We start from the raw sequence: 21,745 nt of genomic DNA, 5'->3' as shown, positions 1-21,745 counted from the left end.
GAATGCTATGGTCTCTCTAAATTAGGAAAATATATTTCATTCCTTGGGTGGGGAATATCATTGTACTTTAGCTTAATAATGTCTCTAAGAAATCATGTATTTAGCAATTTGATTTTGTTTAGTTCACCATATTTCTCCCAATCTCATTAATAATACTGTTTTACAGATCATGGTGTGGAAATTGCTGGCCTTTATTCACAAATTAATGTATTCTTTTTTGTTCTCGATGGCTTTTAAAAAAAAGCCTTTTTGTCAGAGAGTAAAATAGAGATTAAGGCACTTGTCTTATTTATTTATTTATTTATTTCTAATTAATTAATTTATTTTTATTGAATCACCATGTGGAAAGTTACAAAGCTTTCAGTCTTTTATTTATTTATATTTTTTAAAAAATTTTTATTGAATCACCATGTGGAAAGTTACAAAGTTCTCAGGCTTATGTCTCAGTTATACAATATTCAAACATCCATCCCTTCACCAGTGCCCATATTCCACCACCAAAAACCCCAGTATACCCCCCGCCCCCGCCCCCTCACTCCCAACTGTATAACTGATGAATTTCACTTCATTTTCTCTTTACCTTGATTACGTTCCATATTTCAACACAAAACTCTCTATTGTTGTTGGAGTTTCCCCCCAAGAAAAACAGCCCTACTACCAAGGAAGCATTTGATAATTACTTTTCCATTGCTGAGAATGAAGAGATATGTAGCCCCACTGCCCAAGTACATAACTCCTTTTTTTTTTTTACCTTTTTCCTTTTTTTTCCCCCCTCATCCCCCTTCCCGTGCCTCATAGTATGGTGGATGCCATGCCACATTTCTCCCTAAAAATGGGAAACAACCGGGAAAGAGGGATATTTCCTCTTCTCGGCCGGCGTGGGCCTGTTGCTTAGTTCACAGTCCAGAGAAATGGCTGCTACTTTAATAACCTTCAATATTTTAACAAAAACTCACTGTTATTATTTGGAGTTTCCCCCCTCAAGTCAGACCTGTTAAAAAGGAACCATTTCACATTGCTGACAATTATAGATATTAAGTCGTGCGGGTGCAGTAGCGTCTGTGCGGTTTTGGATTTCTGTATAAAGTCCAGGGAAAATTCTGCCAGAAATTGCTTAGCCCAGCTCATAGTCCCAGTGCATTGCTGTAAGAAGCTGCACTGGATGTCCAAATGTGTTAGGTCTCTGGAATCAAAATCTTTAGGCACAGAGGGTCTGTTTCACTCTCAGCAGCTCCGAATTTATCTGGGCCGAGGGCGTGCCGGTTACACCCACTTCCCATGATTCCTTAGGAGCCCCAAGTGTAAAAACCGTATACCTCTGGGTTCGGAGTCTTAGAAAATGGCTCCTGCCATGTGGATTTGCTGCCACTGCCATTTTCCGTGCAGGAAGACAGGGTGGGGAGGAAAGATCCATCCCCGGGCAGCACGGAGTTTTAGCCCAGCTCACAGTCCCAGTGCATTGCTGTAAGAAGCTGTGCTGGATGCCCAAATGTGTTAGGTCTCTGGAATCAAAGCCTTTAGGCGCAGATGGTCCTAAAGCTTTCAGTCTTTTTTTTTTATTTTTAATTCTTTTATTGATTCACCATGTGGAAAGTTACAAAGCTTTCAGGTTAAAGTCTCAGTTATACAATGCTCAAACACCCTAAAGCTTTCAGTCTTAAGTCTCAGTTACACAATGCTCAAACACCCATCCCTTCACCAGTGCACATATTCCACCACCAAGAACCACAGTAAACGTCCCCCTACCCCCTTACCCTCCAACCCCCCACCCTGCCTGTGTAGTTGATAAATTTCACTTCACTTTCTCTTTATTTTTATTACATTCAAAATTTCAACAAAAAAAAACCTCACTATTATTGTTTGGAGTTTCCACCCCTCAAAGTCAGACCTGATGGAAAGGAAGCATTTGATAATTTGTTTTCCATTGCTGAGAATGAAGAGATATGAGGTCATGTGGCCACAATAGCAGCCATGAGGTTTTGGATTTCTGTATTTAAGTATTTTAGTAACTAAGTCTAGAGAAATTTCTGCCAGAAGTTGCATCATTACTAGCTCGTATCTCTCTGCTACATATTCCACATATGAGTGCGATCTTTCTATGTCTGTCTCTTTCTTTCTGACTCATTTCACTCAACATGATACTTTCCATATTGATCCACTTATATGCAAATTTCATGACTTCATGCTTTCTAACAGCTGCATAGTATTCCATTGTGTAGATGTACCAAAGTTTCTTTAACCAGTCATTGTTTTTGGGCACTCCGTTTTTTTCCAGATTGTGGCTATTGTAAACAGAAGGCACTTGTCTTTTAAATTTTTTTCTTTTCTTTTTTTTTTTAATCAGTTGTCTTGCATGAGTCTGTGGCCATAATAATGGTTTGAATCCAACACTTGAAATGTTCCCTGAGCACCCCCTGAGCACAATTGAGTGTGCTCCCCCCAAAAAAAATGTTGCTGGATTTTACTGTACCATCAGAACCATCAGAAGATAGTGTGATTATTTCATGAGTTAAGGTTAATCTAGGATTCCAGCACAATGCTGATTTAGAATGATTGCATTCAAAGTAACAGGTCAGTCTTCTACATGAATAAAGCTACTTCTCCTAGTAACTTATATGTTTCTATGTTGCTTCCTGAGTGCTGAAAATATCAGAGAGCTGAGGTAGATCATTTTTAAGTGTTACCTTTTTAGTTAAACAAATAAATTTTTTAAAAAAACTTAAACACTACTAATAGTACCCATATTTAGTATGATAGTTTAAAAATGTAATCTTAAAAATATTCTGCTAAAAATTACATATTGAAAAAGAATAGGTGTAAAGTGTCATGTACAATAGCATGCCTCTTTATAAACATACATCCAGAAAAGTAAATTGTTTAAGAAGGTAGTGTCATTTTCATCAAATAGTAAGTTATGCATTTAAGTAGTTTTATGAAAACTGTTCATATATATGTATATATTTTCTTTTTGGGTCACATCCGGTGATGCACAGGGGTTTCTCCTGGCTCTGCACTCAGGAATTACTCCTAGCAGTGCTCAAGGGACCATATGGGATGCTGGGAATCGAACCTGGGTTGAACACATGCAGGGCAAATGCCCTCCCTGCTGTACTATCGCTCTAGCCCCCGTTCATATATATCTTAAAATATTATTTCAAAACTCTAATAGAAATGTTAAATGTGCCATCACTATAACTATTTAAAATATACCTGAGTATAGACAAGGGCTAGAAACTTACACAGAAAGATAAAAGTAATCGTTACATTAAAGTAAGCTGTTGCTGTTTTTCATTGTTTAATAAGTGCAATTCTTTATGTTGTGTTTAGGTAATCACAATTAAAAACTTTAAAAAATAGGGGCTGGAGCGATAGCAGAGCGGGTAGGGCGTTTGTCTTGCACGCAGCCGACCCAGGTTTGATTCCCAGCATCCCATATGGTTCCCTGAGCACCGCCAGGGGTGGTTCCTGAGTGCAGAGCCAGGAGTGACCCCGGTGCATTGCCGGTTGTGACCCCAAAAAAGCAAAAAAAAAATTAAAAAATAATTTAACTTAGTGACAAGCTCAAGGATAGACTTCGATATTTTTGTATGTCCATTTACAGCTTGTTATGGTTTTACTCTAAAAATTCTTAGGGGCCAGAGAGAGTACAGAGGTGAAAACACTCACCTTGCACCAGCACCATATATAGTTCCCTGAGCACATATGGTTCACAAACATCCCTTAGTGACAAAGAGCCAGGAGTAAGCCCTGATTTCACTGGATTTGGCCCAAAAACAAAAAAAGAAAGAGAGATTATATTTAAATAACTAAAAATATTATTAGATTGTTACTTTTTTAGTTTTTAAAAAATATACTTTCAATCTATTTCCCTACTTAACTGTATCATCTCTCTGAGGAAAAATATTATTGAAATACTACTGATTTGTAATATATTAACTTCATGTGTACAACATTGTACTTCAACATCTATACTTATTTCATTATGATTCCCACATTGTACTGTTGACAGTCTTCACCCAATTCACATCACAGTCTGTTTTCTCTTGGCTTACCATTAAGTTGGTTCACTAATAATGTAAGAGTTTTTCATATTTGTATGATTACTTTGTTTCTTTATCTTCTAGTTCTAAATGAAATCATACATTACTTTTGTCTTTGATTTTTCACTCACATAATGTCCTTAAGTTCCATATATTTTTGTGCAAATGGCAAGATTTCAATATTTTCTATATTGGAATAGTCATCTAGCTATCTATCGATTCTACTTATTCTTAGTTTTTGAGGAGGTTCTCCCAAATTATGGTCAGTATCCCAGGGCCAAATTCAATCACAACTGGATAGTGGTTTAGCGTTAGGGTCTAAGGATGAATATCACTTGAGTCCTGCAGTGCTAGAAACTACTGGGGCCACACCAGCAGAGCCTGGGTTGGAACATGCATGGCATGTTTTCCTAGACCTGCCATGTATATTTTACCCATTCATTTGTTTATAGATACTTAGGACCTTTCCCTCTCTTCAATTATTGTACAACTACTGCAGTAAAGAAATGGATCTGTATATCTTTTAAAATTCATGGTTTTTTATTCTTCAACAGATAAAAATAGAAGTTCTTGATCATATGGTTTTTCTTAGTCTTATTAATTTGTCATAATAGACGGATCTTTACATTACAGGGTTGCACTTGTTTGTTTATATTCCCGGTAGCAGTGTATAAGGTTCTAGTTTCTTCATATTCTCACCAACACTTGTTTCTTCTTGTCTTTTTGATAATGGACATTTTTAGAGGCATGAGGCTAATTTGAGGTTTTGATTTGCATTTCCCTAACAATAGGTGCTGATGAACTTCTTTTTACAAGTGCTTGTGTTAGTCATCTGCATGTCTTCAGATTTTCACCCATTTTTAAATGTTATTGAGTTGTAAGAGTTCTTTTTTTTTTTTTTTTTTTTTTTTTTTTTTTTTGCTTTTTGGGTCACACCTGGCGATGCACAAGGGTCACTCCTGGCTCTGCACTCAGGAATTACCCCTGGCGGTGCTCAGGGGACCATATGGGATGCTGGGAATCGAACCCGGGTCGGCCGCGTGCAAGGCAAACGCCCTACCCGCTGTGCTATCACTCCAGCCCCCCGTTGTAAGAGTTCTTTATATACTTTGAATATTAACCCCTTGTGAAATGTATGATCTATAGATACATTCTTTCATTTTATTTTTTATTTTAATTTTTATTACAGTTTCTTTTGCTCAGCAGAAAGAAGCTATGAGTTGATATATGATTTGTTTCCCTTGCCGTTGGACACTAGTTCACAAAGATATTGCTAAGACTGATTATGAGAGGCTTGCTGTTTATGTTTAATCTATTCATTTTAAGGCTTCAGGACTTTTTAATAGCTCACTGAGGACTGGAATTACTCCTGGCGGTGCTCAGGGGACCCTGTAGGATGCTAGGAATCGAACCTAGGTCGTCTGCATGCAAGGCAAACTCCCTACCGGCTGTGCTATCACTCCAGCCTCCTTAAAATACATTATTAATTGCAGTTTTCATTATTTTTTATTAATCAAAATAATTTTTTGAATCACCACGAGATAGTTACAAGGCATTCATGTTTGAGTTTCAGTCATACAATGATCGAACACCCATCCCTCCACCAGTGCACATTTTCTATTTTCTACCACCAAGGTCCCCAGTATTACCCCCCAGTGCACTTTTTCTATTTTCTACCACCAATGTCCCCAGTATTACCCCCCCCATCTCAACCCTCCCCCTGCCTCTATGGCAGACAGTTTCGTCCATACTCTCTCTCTACTTTGGGGGTACTGTGGTTTGCAATACATATATTGTGAGGCTATCACGTTTGGTCCTTTATCTACTTTCAGCACACATCTTCTATCCTGAATGATACCTCCAACCATCATTGACTTAGTGATGCCTTCTCTATTCCAGCTGTCTTCTTCCCCAGTTCATGAGGCAGGCTTCCCACCATGGATCAATATTCTTGGCCCTTGTGTTTACTGTCCGTGGGTGTCAGTCTTGTATTTTATATACCACAAATGAGTGCAGTCATTTCATGTCAATCTCTCTCTGACTCATTTCACTTAGCATGATACTCACCATGACCATCCACTTATAAGAAAATTTCATGACTTCATCTTTCCTAACAGCTGCATAGTATTACACTGTGTAGATGTACCAAAGTTTCTTTAACCAGTTGTCTGTTCTCAGGCACTTGGGTTGTTTCCAGATTCTGGCTATTGTGAACAGTGCTGCAATGAACATACAGGTACAAATGTCATTTCCACTGTTTTTTGGGTTTTTTTGCACCCTTGGGATATATTCCCAGAGGTGGTATTGCGAGGTCATACAGAAGCTCAATTTCTACTCTTTGAAGGAATGCCCATATCGTTTTCCAAAAAGACTGGACTAGTTCAATTGGCATTTTTACCAACAATGAGAGTCCCTTTCTCCCCACATCTGCTCCACTTACTGGTTGTTCTTGTTCTTTTTGATATGTGCCAGTCTCTGTGGTATGGGATGATATTTCATTGTTGTTTTGATTTGCATCTCCCTGATGATTAGCCATGTGGAGTATTTTATTTTGTGCTTTTTGGCCATTTGTATTTCTTTTTTGAGGGAGCTTCTGTACATTTCTTCTCCCCAGTTTTTGAGGGGTTGGAGGTTTTTATTCTTGTACAATTCTACTAGTGTCTTATATATCCTGGATATTAACCCCTCATCAGGTGGCTATTGGGTAAATATTCTTTCCCATTTCATGGGCTCTCTCTGTATTTTGGTCACTGTTTCTTTAGAGGTGCAGAAGCTTCTTAGTTTGATGTAATCCCATTTGTTTATATTTGTTTCCACTTGCTTGGTTAGTGGTGTTTCATCCTTAAAGATGCTTTTAGCTTCAATGTCATCGAGAGTTCTGCTTACATTTTCCTCCATGTACCTTATAGGTTCAGGTCTTTAATCCACTTTGATCTAACGTTTGTGCCTGGTGGTAGACAGAGGTCAAAGTTCATCTTATTGCAGGTAGCTGTCCAGTTTTCCTAGTATCACTTGTTGAAGAGGCTTTCCGTGTTCCACTTCACATTTCTTGCTCCTTTATCAAAAATTAAGTGATCATATATTTGAGAGTCTGTGACAGTATATTCAACTCTGTTCCATTGGTCTGTGGTTCTTTTCTAGTTCAATACCATGCTGTTTTAATTACTACTGCTTTGTAATACAGTTTGAAGCTAGGGAAGGTAATGCCACCCATCATTTTCCCCCAAGGATTACTTTAGCTATTCACAGGGGTTTATTGTTACATATGAATTTCAGGAGTGTTTTGTCTATTTCTTTGATATTCTTCAAAGAATGGGTATCCTTATAGGGACCACATTAAATCTGTATAGTGTTTTGGGGAGTGTTGCCATTTTGATAATGTTAATCCTCCCTATCCATGAGCAGGGGATGTGTCTCTATTCCCTAGTGTCCTCTTTTATTTCCTGAAGTAATGTTTTGTAATCTTTGTATAGGTTCTTTACTTCTTTAGTTATGCTGATTCCGGGGTACCTGATTTTCTGAGGCATTATCGTGAACGGGATTGTTTTCTTAATCTCTCTTTCTTCTCTTTCATTATTTGTGTACAGGAAAGACATGAACTTTTGGGTGTTGATTTTTTAGCCTAAGGCTTCAGGTATTAATTCATTCATGTTGGTTTGGTCTGAGTCAGAGGTCATGTTTCTTTCTTTTGCATGTCTGTAAGTTTTTCTAATGCCAAAGGAACTTGTCATCCCTTATCTTTTAAAATATCTTCCTTGTTAGGCTTCTCCTCTTCATCTTGAATTTTCATTACTCACCTCTTATCCTAGCCCATTCTCTCTCTTGCTACCTTGGGAATATTTCTGAAACACAGATCTTCTGAGCAGCTAAGGGTAATTGTTTTTAATTACCTTTAATTACATTGCTCTAAGCTGCCTCCATGTGAAGCAGTGCCAAGGTGTGCCAAGTGTTTGCTCTATTTACATTTATTTCTGCTTGTGGTGTTGGCTTAGACATCCCAGTGTCTGGTAAATACCCCATCATCTTGTAACTTTAGTGTATTCACTCCTGAATAAGTGAACAGGTACATGGAACCACAGCAGGTTGATTATTTTGACTATTAGTCATTTTTAGAAACATATCTTTATAAAAGAATTTATTCAACTCATCCATGTCTATTTCAGGTGTAAACTGGAACTTGAAATCAAATCCTTTCTAAATGAAGAAAATATTGGAAATGAATGTCTTTCTGATCTTCTGAACTTCGGTGAGGTTTAAAAAAAAAATTTGACGGGGCTTAGGGCCACACCTGGCTATGCTTAGGGGTTACCTTGGCTTTGCACTCAAGAATTAGACCTGGTGGTGCCTGGGAAACCACATGGTATGTCAGGGATTAAACCCAAGTTGTATGTGTGCAAGGTAAATGTTGGTGGGTTCTGGGGATTTTGTGGGGTGCTGGGGGTCAAATCCAAAAGTGTGCAAGGCAAGTACCCAACCCAATATACTATTGCATCGGTCACTGAGTTTTGGTGAGTTTGGTGAGTTTCTTTTAAGTAGATTAAAGGTGGAGTTATGTTTTTGAGATGAAGGTGAGCTACTCAAAAATAAGTTAAAAAACTTTTTAAAGAAAGTGGACTTTTGTTCATTTAATATTAACTGTTGTTTGTCTTTCTAAAGAAATTTAAAAAGTAATCTGTAGTCTACTCACCTGTTAATGAAAAAAACAAAAAAACAATGTATTGCCTTGATTTTTTTTTTTGCCAAAGAACAAGAGTTATCAGAACAATGGCACACCTATCTTGAAAATGTGATAAATCCTATTCAGCAATTGAGAGAAGACCTAAAATATAGAAAGCATCACATTGTAGAGGATTCACACTCACATAGTGAGTTTAACTCAGTGGCAATACTGAAAGAGGTCAGTATTATTTAATATAATTTTTGTTTTGCATAAAATTAATTTTTGTACCAATGAAATAGTGTTATATAAAGAACAAATGTGTCTATCTCCCCATCTCCATATGTCTTGTGTATTAAAAGGTACAGCAAATTCTGCCACTTAATATTTTCTTGCTCTCTATTTGGCTTTTGCACCCCACCTGGCCATGCTGGGGACTACTCCAAGCTCTGTGCTTAGACGATGTTCCTAGAGGCAGTTGGTGAACCATATGGTGCCAGGGATTGTACCCTGAGCTTTCCACATAGAAATCATACACTCAGCTGTTGAACTATCTCTCCAACCCCTCTACTCAATTATCTTACTCATATCCCTCTATCTGCCTAAATACACTCATTTCTGTCATACTGATTTCCTTATTTTATTCTGATCCTTCTTCCTGGTGCATACTAAGATCCTGCCTCCAGCACAGGGCGATAGAGTTATCCCCTGGGGAATATCAGGGCTCTTGCTGACTCATAACCCCCAGTCCTCCCCCTATATGAATGTCGAAGGACCCCTTTCTCTTCTTCTGCCTCATCCCTACCTGATTCTTCCCCTTTCTTCTCAGACTTTGTCATACTGTTCATGATCTTCTTCCTGTTTTTGCTTGACTTACCTCCTCCTGATATCTATTTTTATGAGTTTATAGAATACCTTTCCAGACAAACGCCATAATCATTGCATGAGAAATAAGGTTTTAGATGATTTTTCTCATTTGAATTTTCAGATATTCCTTAGTGTTATCATTTCATAAATAATAATGATTTAAAAGCCATTAAGGGTCCAGTGACAGCTCAATGTTGTAGAGAGCCTGCTTTGCATGCTTAAACCATGAGTTTAATTTCTTGTGAAGCTGTATCAGCTGAGAATAATCCAGATAACTCTGCCGTTTGTGATGTCTGGTGCCATACATGATTTCTGGCTACACTGCAGTCAGGTATAGGTGAACACTGCAGCTAAAGGTACAACCCTTGTCAGCACTGCAACTACACATATGTGATCCCTTGGGAGGCATACATGTAAACACCACAATTAAGAGAATGTGACCTCTTATCATTACAACCAATAAATGTGCAAGCACCACAGTCAGGTGTGTGTGTGTGAATGAGTGAGTGTGTTTGTGTGTGTGCGTGACTCTTGATTGATGCAATAACAAGAACAACAACAATAAAGAAAGGGGTTGGTGTGGGACATTGTCTAAAACAAAAACAAAATGACGTGTTAAAATGTGGTCATGCTGGGGATTAGAGATAAGGATACAAATGAAGGAAGGGGGATTGAAGCAGAGACAATCCCTTAAACTCTGCCCCGCTAAAATCAAAATCCAAGTGTTGGTCCAAAGTGCCTATAACCCCACTTCCTCAGTCAAATGCACATTGGGTTTATTTTCTGATAATCCTTGTGGACTGTGGTATCTCTCAAAATCTCTTCTAGAGTCCCTCCAAAGGACTTTGTCTTTTTTTAAGATTCTTAATAATATTTATGACAAATATGAATTGAGGAATTGATGAATTTTGCATTATTTTTTTAAAAATTCTTTTTTTTTGTTATAGTTTAGGCAATAGGTTTATAACAGTATTTAAGTATATGGTATTGATATACAAAATTATTGCATATCCCTGCCACTGAAATACCTATGATCTGCCTTCTCCGTCTGTCTTTTTCCCTCCCCATCCACCACCCCCACTATATGACAGTTATACTGTTTTTTTAAATTTTTATTTTATTGAATCACTGTGACAAAAGTTACAAAACTTTCAGGTACAAGTCTCAGTCATATAATGATCAAACATCCATCGCTTCACCAGTGCACATGTTCCACCACCAAGAACCCCAATATACCCCCCTCCCACACCCACCCCCGACATGAGTGGCTAATGATCTTCACTTTATTCTCTCTATACTTTGAATACATTCAATATTTAGACAGAGAACTCACTATTATTATTTGGAATTTCCCCCCACAATCAAACCTGCTGAAAGGACATCATTTGATAATTTATTTTCCTTTGCTGAGAATGAAGATTATATGAGCTCGCCTGGCCATGATTTCTGTTATTTTAGCTCAGTTCACAGTCTAGATGCATTCCTATCAGAAGCTGCGGGGTGCCAAAGTGGGTTAGTAGACCTCCTAGATCATAGTCGTCTTTAAGGAGCAGAGAGGCTGTGTCGTGCACGGCTGCTCCGGATCTCATCTGGGCGAAGAGCATGCCGGTAACACCCCCATCCCATGATCTCTTGCGTGCCACATCATTGCAAGCTCATAACTCTGGGTTGGGAGTTCTAGAAGATGGCAGACACCACGTGGGCGTTGCTGCTGCCACTGCCACGGTTGCTATCTCCCCCACAGAAAGAAAGCGTCGAGAGAGAAAAATCCTTCCTCCTCCCTGGGCGGCATGGGGTTGTAGCTCAGTTCACAGTCTAGATGCATTTTTATAAGAAGCCGCGGTGGGCCAAAATGGGTCAGTAGACCTCCCGGATCATAGACTTTAAGGAGCAGAGTGGCCATGTCGTGAGCGGCTGCTCCGGATCTCATCTAGGCGGAGCTAGATTTTTTTTTTAATTTTTAATTTTTTATTGAATCACCATGTGGAAAGTTACAAAGCATTCAGGCTTAAGTCTCAGTTATACAATGGTCGAACACCCATCCCTTCACTACTGCACATATTCCACCACCAAAAACCCCAGTATACCTCCCCTTCCACCCCCAACCCCCCGCCTGTGTAGCTGACAATTTTCACTATACTTTCTCTTTACTTTGGATACATTCAATATTTCCACAAAATCCTTGCAATTACTGTTTGGAGTTTGCCCCCCAAAATTAGACCCACTTAAAAGGAAGCATTTGATAATTTGTTTTCCATTGCTGAGAATGAAGAGATATGAGGTTTTGGATTTCTGTATTTTAGTATAGAATCCCTAAGTCCAGGGAAATTCCTGCCAGAAATTGCATCATTGCAAGCTTTTACCTCTCTTTAGTGGTCCTTATAATATGGCAGTTTCCATGCCTTTCCCCCCTCGAAAGGAAAAGCAGAGAGAGAAAAACCTTTCCCTCCTGGGGCAGCATGGGGCCATGGCTTAGTTCACAGTCTAGAGACATTTCTGCAAGAAGCTGCTGGTACCAAAAGTAGTTCAGCTGGCCTCCGGGATCATGGTCATACAGCAACGGAGAGGTCGCACACGTGTGGCCACCCGGGTCACATCTCGGCGGAAAGTAGCGCTGGTACCGCCCCCATCCCGAGATCTCACGAGCATGGGAGTTATAGTTTTGGGTCACACTTTTACCTCCCTAAGTCACCAACACCAACGTGTTCAAGATTCTCCATCTTTGTCAGAGAATTTGCTCTTATCTGATTTTTTGCTTACTGGATTTTGGATATAATTCTATGCCTTTACATATCAATAAGCACAATAATTTACTTACTATTTATTTGAAACATTTTGTAGGTTGACTCTGTGAAGGAGCAATTGAGAGCTGTCTTTGAAAGACTTAACTTAAAACAACAGAAAATAGAGAATGATCTTTCTGACTGGTCTATGAAAGTAAGTGTGATGTGATGCAGATAGTAACTTACTTATCAGAATGTCACTTGTGTGAATAAACAACCACAGATTTTTTTTTCAGATACTGGATCAATCTTCAGAAGAAAGAAACAGTCTGCTCAGTGAACTGCCCCTCGAATTAGAAAGTTTGGAATGCCCATACCCTGATCTGAAATCTTCAATCCTCAATGAGTTCTGTAACTTTACAGAGAAATACCAAAAAAGACTTCAAGATTTTGATCTGCAGTTAGAAGACATATACAGGTAAAAAAAGTAAGAATATAAAGTGTGTGTGTATGTGTGTTTGTGTGTGTTGCTAGGTTTTGAACCCACGCAAGACACATAGTTTACCCCGCTGAATGCGAATGAACTACACACCCAGCCACAAGCTCTTTAAGTCGATTCTTTACACTTTTGTTTCTGTAGGAGGTTACTAAGCTTGTGACTTACTGTTCTTAAAATTACCAAGCAATTAGAATATACTTAGTTAATAAATGTCTAGATTGATTGTTAAATGGAGAGGGTTTCCCCTGCTCCATTCAACAATCAATCTAGACATTTAAAATAATGATTTTAAAGACTTTCATAAGACTGAAACCTAATGAGGTCTTTACTGCAAAAGCAAGACATGGTTTTAAAATTTGGATTTTCTGATTACAGTAGAAAACATACATACTTATGAAATTATGTCACCTTTAATCTGCTGTAATTTTGTCTTATGGGGAACACAAAAGTATTATTGTACATTTTTAAAAATACATCATTTTTAAAGAAAATATATGTTTTAATACACATACTGAGAATAACAGTCCTCTGCTGAACAAGGGACATGTTTTGAAATGTAAAACTCAGTTTTGATAGGTTCATCTTCATTACTGTAAATTCTATATTAAAATTCATTGAGATTTAAACCTGAAAACTTTGTAACTTTCCACATGGTGACTCAATAAAAAATTAAAAAAATATAAAAATAAAAAAAATAAAATAAAATTCACTTAATGAACAAACCATAGGCATTACCGTGGATCAGATCAATAGTCTACCTTCTACAGTGTTCTCTACATGAAATTTCTGGTGAACATTTTGTCAGAAAACGTGATTTTTATGTTATATTACTTTAAAATTCTCTTTAAAGAATACATATATTAAAAGAAAGGAAAATGATTGAAAACATATTTACAGTATTTTAAAAGTAAAATGTTCTTCCTTTGGAAGGGAAGAAAATAAATATGAGAAATATTTGTATTTCTTGCATTTCTTGATGAATTGACTGTGAATGAAACTCTATATGAAAATCATTACTGTTAAGAAGTGAAAAACAACAAAAACCTCAAATTCTACCACACGGCATTCTTTGCTTTTTCTTCTTCTTGACCAAAACTCTTCAGATACAGTTCCTATTGTTCTCACTTCTAATCCTAGCTCACCTCTGACTCTTGCATTAGCTGCTTCCCTCCATCTCCCTGGGAAGGGTCAGAAGTTTCTTAAATATAAATACTTTTTGGCCTCCTAAGAGTTCCTTCCTGCTCTGATTTTATGCCTCCCTCTCTTTCTCCCACCTTTCAACATAGCTAAAAATAAAAATTAATAATATATAATTTACATGAGTTGATTGATTATACTTTCATTGAAGCTCAGTCACAATAGAATGTTAGTTCAACCATGTACTTCATTTGAGAATCTAATTGTAAAATAAACCTACTTTTTCCCTCCCCATCTCAAACTTTGTTAAAGATACTTTATTTAATGAGAAACCTTATTAATTGATATCTTTATCATAGTATCTATGTTGTTATTTAACACTTGCATCATGCCCCACAGCTACACCAAGACCATTCCGCCATTAATTATCCCAAAGTTCCTGGCCCTCCCTCTCTGCCACCTTGAAATCCTCAGATAACAATTCTATTGGCCATAGTTCTGGTTTCGTTTTTATTGAGGGCTGTCTAAATCTTTGCTTTGTTTCTTTATATGCCACATATAATTGAGATCACTTGGTACTTTACTTTTTCTTTCTGGCTCACTTCACTTAGCTTTGCTTCAAGTTGCCCCATAATGCAGGATTTCATCTTTTGTCAAGCCTGAGTAGTATTCCATTCTTTTTATACCGCAATTTCTCTCCATACTCATTTGCTATTGGGGTTGTTGACAGATAATTTTTATTGTAAATAATGCTGTGATGAATATAGGTGTGCATATGCATTTTTAGGCTAATGGCCTTGTATTCTTAGGGTAGATGTCAGGAGCATAATCACGGGTTCTAAGGAAGTTACTGTCTTAACTTTTTGATACATCTCCAAACTGTTTTCCAAAGAGTTGAATTAAGTAATATTCCCACCAACATTGAATGAGAATTCCTTTTTGCCACATCTCCAGCACCTGACTTTGACTTGCATTTCCCCAATAATCAGTGAAGAACATTTTTTCATATTCCTTTTGGCCATCTATTTAAGGAAGCATTATTTATCTTTATCTGCATTTTTTTACATTTTTTGTTTTCATTTGTTCCATTGAGCTTTGAGAGTACTTTATGTATCTTGGACAGTAGCCCTTTCTATAATGTATAATGTGTGGATATTTTCTCTCAGTCAGTAGGATGTTTTATTATTTTAGACTTCATCTCTTTCACAGTACCCAGGATTTTTTTTTGTTTGTTTGATGTAGTTCCATTTATTTCTCTATACTTTTGTTTTTTTTTCTTTTTTTTTTCCTTTTTATTTTTTTTGCCAGTAAGATCCTATCATTAAAGACTCTTCTGAGGATCTTGGAGCATCCTGCCTATGTTTTCCTCAATGTATTTGATAGAAACAGGTTTGCTATCAACTTATTTTGAGTTAAACTTTTGATAGTGTGAGATAGAGGGGACTACTTTCTTTTTCTTCTTCTTCTTTTTTTTTTCTTTTTTTGGCCATACGGCAATCCAGTTTTCCCAGCACCCATTTGTTAGAAAGTCTCTGCTTACCGCTATTGGAGAGGATGTGGGGAGAAAGGGACCCTTCTACACTGCTGGTGGGAATGCCGTCTAGTTCAGCCCTTTTGGAAAACAGTATGGACGATTCTCAAAAAACTAGAGGTTGAGCTCCCATTTGACCCAGCAATACCACTGCTGGGAATATATCCCAGAAAAGCCAAAAAGTATAGTCGAAGTGACATATGCACTTATATGTTCACCGCAGCACTGTTTACAATAGCCAGAATCTGGAAAAAACCCGAATGCCCTAGAACAGATGACTGGTTGAAGAAACTCTGGTACATCTATACAATGGAATACTATGCAGCTGTTAGAAAGAACGAGGTCATGACGTTTGCATATAAGTGGATCAACATGGAAAGTATCATGCTAAGTGAAATGAGTCAGAAAGAGAGAGACAGACATAGAAAGATTGCACTCATCTGTGGAATATAGAATAATAGACTATAAGACTAACACCCAAGAATAGTAGAAATAAGTACCAGGAGATTGTTTCCATGGCTTGGAGGCTGGTCTCTCATTCTAGGTAACTCAGGGAAGGGACCACCAAGTAAAATGTGGTTGGAGGTCATGTGGGGGAAGGGTGATGCGGGCCGAATACAGACTAGAGACTGAACACAATGGCCACTCAACACCTTTATTGCAAACCACAACACCTAATCAGAGAGAGAGAACAAAAGGGAATTCCCTGCCATAGTGGCAGGGTGGGGTGGGGGGAGACGGGACTGGGGAGGGGGGGAGGGATGTTGGGTTTACTGGTGGTGGAGAATGGGCACTGGTGAGGGGATGGGTTATCGAACTTTGTATGGGGGAAACATGAGCACAAAGATGTATGGATCTGTAACTGTACCCTCACAATGACTCTCTAATTAAAAATAAACTAATAAAAAAATTAAAAAAAATAAAAAAAAGAAAGTCTCTGCTTGCTCCACTTTATGTACAGAGGCCTCTGTTGTAAATTAATTGCACATATTTCTGAGGGTTTATCTCTGGACTTTCTATCTGTGGAGTTGAGGGTCTGTCTATGCTCCTGCCAGGCAGTTTTTATGACTATGTTTGTAGTAGAGATATGGTTGGTAAAGAAATTTTAAATCTCATCAAGAAGATGGGAGAATGTGGAGTTTTTGTTGGTGGTGGTTGTTGGGTTTTCTTTTATTTTCTTTTGTGTGTGTGTGTGTGTGTGTGTGTGTGTATAATTGTAAATAGATTAATTGTGGTTGTGAAGAAAATGAACCAGGCTCCCATTTTAGAGCAATTTTTCTTCCCCATAATCTTGTCTCCCGTATGACTTCTTGTTCCCCTAAGAATGTTATCTGAGATTGTCATTTCTGAGATCAGCTTTTAAACAAGAGAAGCTTTCCTCAGAAACTTTCATGTCTTCCACTAAGACCATTCACAGGTGATTGTTCTGTCATGCTCTCTAGCATTTTTACCCTTTTGTTTTTGCTGTTCTTGCAATGACCAGGGGTCATGCATGCTTGGTGCTAGTGCTTACATGTTTTTACTGAAAGTCACAGTAAACACTCATTTAGTTACAGTGCTCCTTATGGGCAACTGTAAAGCTCATAGAAGTCCTGGGAATGAGGATGCATTTCTGCCCTTAGTGCTCATACCTATAAACATAAACTAAATAGACATTTATAATATGTTGGCAGTGAATGCGGTGAAGCATTGGTAAAACTGGATGAGGATTTAGGAGTAGTTTCATTGAGGAGAAAGATTAAATGTAGTAAAAGAGGCTATTTTTAATAAATACAGATTTGGTGATAGGTATCAGCCATCTGTGACTGGTAGGTAGTAAGGCATCTGAATGTACTTTCCTAACTAGAACCTTGAATAATTTGTTCAATTGTGATACTGACTGGACTTCCAGTTTGACATAATCTATCTTTATTTTGACACACCTACGCTACTTCCCCTGTTGGTTCTAGTTATTAAGCCATGTAGAACATAACCGAAATGTATACATGTTTGTACATACCTACACGAGTGACTCCCTGCATATTTTATAGATTCACACTATTGTGACATAAAGTTGAATTATCTGGGAAATGATTTAAACATTATAAGACATTTTCATTAGGCTAAAGATGGTGGGCACCGCAGTTAATTCCAGGACTTATTTTAATTCTCCCTAGTTTGTAGTGTCTTGCTTAGATGGATTGTAACGAGTCACCCAGAATCAATCACCCAGAATCAAGTAAGGAGGCTCTACTTGGGAATGTGTACGAGTCAGTGTAATCCCATTTCCTGATGTCACAATGAGTTGATGGGGGTGGAACAAATTAGGGGAAAGCTTTTTTGAGATACTTGTGAACAGTAAAATCCTTTCTCCTCTGTGACTATATCAAGGAAATATGCAGCTGAGGTTGTTCTTATTGTTTGTATCCTAAATGAATCAAAATTGACCATAGGAGAGAAGAGTCCAGTGAACTTGCCTTTGGTGTGACCTGCATAAGAAGTCCATCTCGCTCCTGAGTTTTCAAAGGAAATTAGACCACATTAATGTCTCAGGAGTAGGTTTAAGTTAGATTTTTCTTTGATTTTCCAAATTTTATACAAAAGTTGGGCTGGAGCACAGAGGGTAGGGCATTTGCCTTGCATGAAGCCGACCCAGGTTCGATTCCTCTGCCCCTCTTGGAGAACCGGCAAGCTACTCAGAGTATCTTACCCATACAGCAGAGCCTGGCAAGCTTCCCAAGGCGTATTTGATATGCCCAAAACAGTAACAAGTCTCACATGGAGATGTTACTGGTGCCCGCTTGAGCAAATTGATGAACAATGGGATGACAGTGATACAATGATACAAAAGTTGATTTCATTTCAAAATATCTATGAATCATAGCTAAATTCAATATAATTAATCAACAAATTAATTGAATTTAATTTTTTAGGAAGATTGAGCATGTAAAAGAAGTACAAAATCAACCAAAACCTCAAAGTGAATAACTAGGACTGATAAAACATTAAATATAGATATATTTATTATTATCAAAATATATTAGTAAGATTTGCATGTCTTTGGAATATAGAATATAAGCAGACAGTTAAACAAAATAGAAAGAAACAAAATAACAATATTAAAGGGAGCATATAATAAATATTTATTATGAAAGGAAAATTATAAGCCTGTGAGGGGAAATGGGATTATTCTAAAATAATAGTAGAGATGAATGGAAAATAGGCCCGGATCTCTTCCTCGTTCTATACGACTCCAAAACCCCAGGTGCATTAAAATGCCTCTAAAAGAAAACACAATTAAAAAAAGGAAAAAATAAATATTAGTTGTTTAAAACATGTTACCTGCAATGAAAGTGATAGAGAAAATGTTTAAATAAATACAATGACATAAATTAAAAAAAAAATGTAACCCCCCCAAAAAAAAGCATAACAGGAAAGTTGAAATCTTTTATGAATTAACAAGGATTTCTGCTTCCCAGCAAAGCATGTCAGGAGCTTATGATTTGCCACTCCATTTTACAAGCCAAAAGCTGAACAAACTAAAAGAGCATCAGTTCCATCATCTTAGTTCATCAATGAAGTAAGATCAAGGGCAAAGACTGCCCCTGAAATGAAAAATACAAAGGATCACATCTTGAGAAAAAAGACAAAAATAGAAACCCTCAAGGGAATCACTGTCACTGTAAGCAAACCTGAATTGAAATTGATGAATTACTGGTAGCTAATTACAGACCATTTTGATGATTAGAAAGTCTAGATGGACTTAGTAATAGTGGAGAGATCCTCTCTGCTCTTTGAAAATTTTCTTTGCAGTCTGTCAGTTACAATGGCTGAGAAAAATCCCCATGTGCCACTAGAAGGGGGAAGCAAAAAAATTATTCTGTAACATTCTAAAGCATTCTGTTCTATTATTTGTCCATTTCTGTCATCTCATATGGTTTCCTGAGCATTGGCAGGAGTGATTCCTGAGTGCAGAGCCATGTGTAAGCCTCAGTGTGGTCAAAAACCAAAACCTGTTTTGTGTGTGTGTGTGTGTGTGTGTGTGTGTGTGTGTGTGTGTGTGTGTGTACAGGGGAATTTTATTCAACATTAAAAAACTTGAGCCATCAAGCCATGAAAAGAAATGATGAAACAATTGCATACATTATCTTTATTTTGTTTTGGGGACACACCTAGCTTTCTCAAGCCTTACTCCTAGCTCTGTCCTCAGAGTTCACTCCTGATAGGGTTAGGTAGACCCTATGGGATGTGGGGCATTGAACCTTAGTCAGCAGCATGCAAAAAAGTCCAGTGCCATACCCACTGTATTATCTCTCCATCCCTGTGAATGAAGCTAATCCAAAGTGCTTGTACGTTGTATGATTCCAACTCTACAATATTCTGGAAGTGCCAAGACTATGGAAACAGTGTAGACTTGGAGATAGTGAGGTATAAACTGGCAGAATAAAAATATTTTTAGGGCAGTGAGGCTATAGAGTGTTATGATAGTATAACATATACTTTATCAAAACTCATGACATATATAGTACCAAAAATGAATGCTAATGCAAAATTTCATTTGAGTGATAATGATCTTTTATTTTAAACTTATTTTAGCAAATACATTTTTCTGGAGGGAAATGTTTATGGGGAGAAGGTATGAGGTAGAGTGTAGATATGGGACAGAGTGTAGGGACCTAAAAACCTAAAGCATATATAAGGAAACAAAGACATTAGAGTCTGTGATATTGGCATCAGTGATATCTATAGGGAGTTGACTCCAATAATAAGAGAAACAAAAGCAAAAATAAACTACTTATACTATGTAGCACTGTAGCACTGTCATCCATTGTTCATTGATTTGCTCGAGCGAGCATTAGTAATGTCTTCATTGTGAAACTTGTTATTACTGTTTTTTTGTGTCATATCAAATATGCCATGGGTAGCTTTCCAGGCTCTGCCATGCGGGCAGGCTACTCTCAGTAGCTTACTGGCCTCTCTGAGAGAGATGGAAGAATTGAACCTGAGTCGGCCTCCTGCAAGGCAAACGCCCTACCTGCTCTGTACCATGAGAAAGACTATTATTGAAGTCAAACACTATCCTCCTGGATTACTGACATGGATCAAACTCCATGAAAAAGGTATGGGATATTTTGAGCTAAGCAAAAGAACTATGTGGCCTAAACATGTGAGAAAAAGAGCAAGAAAAGAATGGCTCAGAGTATTGGCATTGAGGAATAGAAGGATGGAGTTACTTGAGCAGAGGAATGCTATATGTCAAACAGGGTTGAGCTGAACAAGAACAGGTGTTCAGGTTTGGACACACTGAATTTGAGATGCTGTGAAGGAAGTCAGTGATTTCTATAGATTTGAAGTTCAGAAGTAAGATAGGAGCTGGAGTTACAGGCTTGAGTCTTCAGAATGACTGGATGTGGTCACCAAATAAACAATAGGTAAGAATCAAAAGGCAAAGACTGATTTCATGGACCTGCCAGCTTTGTGATGACAGCAAAGAGAGAGAACCAACAGAGAAAACTGAGAGATACAAAGCAGGCCAAGAAAGAGTTGTCCTAAGAACTGAGTGCTGAAAGTAGGTAAAGGGATATATATGATACTGATAACTTCAGTATCTGTATTGCAAACCACAATGCCTAAAATGGGGGTGGGGAGGAGAAAGAGAAAAAGAGAGAGATAAAGAGAGAAAGAGCATAGATGTAGAGGCTGGTGACGGGGGGCTGAGAGGGGATGATGGGGGACATTGGTCCTGGGTAATGTACACAATTCAATTTAAAAATTAAAAAGAGTGTTGTCCTAGAAGACACATGAAGAGAGACGGTCAGTATTGTGAGCCAAGGAGGTCATGATCATTGAATAAATGTTGATAAGTGCAACAAATTAGGTCTTAAAATTGACTATTGGCTCAATAAAGGTCATTGATGACCATTTATATTGAAGAAGTGGGAATAAATGTTTACATTGAATGTGAGTGAATAGGAGAAGATAATTAAGATCAGTGAACATAGGAATGCAAATATCTTTTTGAATCAATGTTCTGTGACTGGTGGGGGTAGATGCCAAGAAGTGAAATTGCTGGACGTATAAGCACTTTTCTTAATTTTTGGAGAAGTCTCTATGCCATTTTCCTTAGAGGTTGAACCAGAAGTCCTTCCCACCAATAGTGTATGAGGCTTCTTTATTCATCAACTCCCTCCTAGTACTGGTTGTTTTCAGTCTTTTCAATAAGCACCATTATCAGTAGTGTGAAGTGATATTGCATTGTCATTTCAGTTCACATTTCTTCCATGAAAAATGATAAGCACTTTTTATATACCT

At 37.7% G+C, this 21,745-nt stretch overlaps 1 protein-coding gene across 1 annotated transcript in view; it reads left to right on the top strand.

The window, feature by feature from the left end:
- CCDC148 (coiled-coil domain containing 148) overlaps nt 1–21,745 on the top strand; it is a 324,753-nt gene that overhangs the window by 103,341 nt on the left and 199,667 nt on the right. Inside the window, exons 4-7 of the mRNA XM_055120683.1 lie at nt 8,204–8,286; nt 8,786–8,937; nt 12,406–12,501; nt 12,584–12,765. Coding sequence (XP_054976658.1) covers nt 8,204–8,286; nt 8,786–8,937; nt 12,406–12,501; nt 12,584–12,765 — 513 coding nt within the window. The remainder of the gene's footprint in view (nt 1–8,203; nt 8,287–8,785; nt 8,938–12,405; nt 12,502–12,583; nt 12,766–21,745) is intronic.

The sequence above is a fragment of the Sorex araneus genome, chromosome X (assembly GCF_027595985.1).
Source record: "Sorex araneus isolate mSorAra2 chromosome X, mSorAra2.pri, whole genome shotgun sequence".
Lineage (NCBI taxonomy): Eukaryota > Metazoa > Chordata > Mammalia > Eulipotyphla > Soricidae > Sorex > Sorex araneus.
The sequence above is the reverse complement of the archived record's forward strand: the minus strand, read 5'-3'. Positions and strand labels throughout refer to the sequence as shown.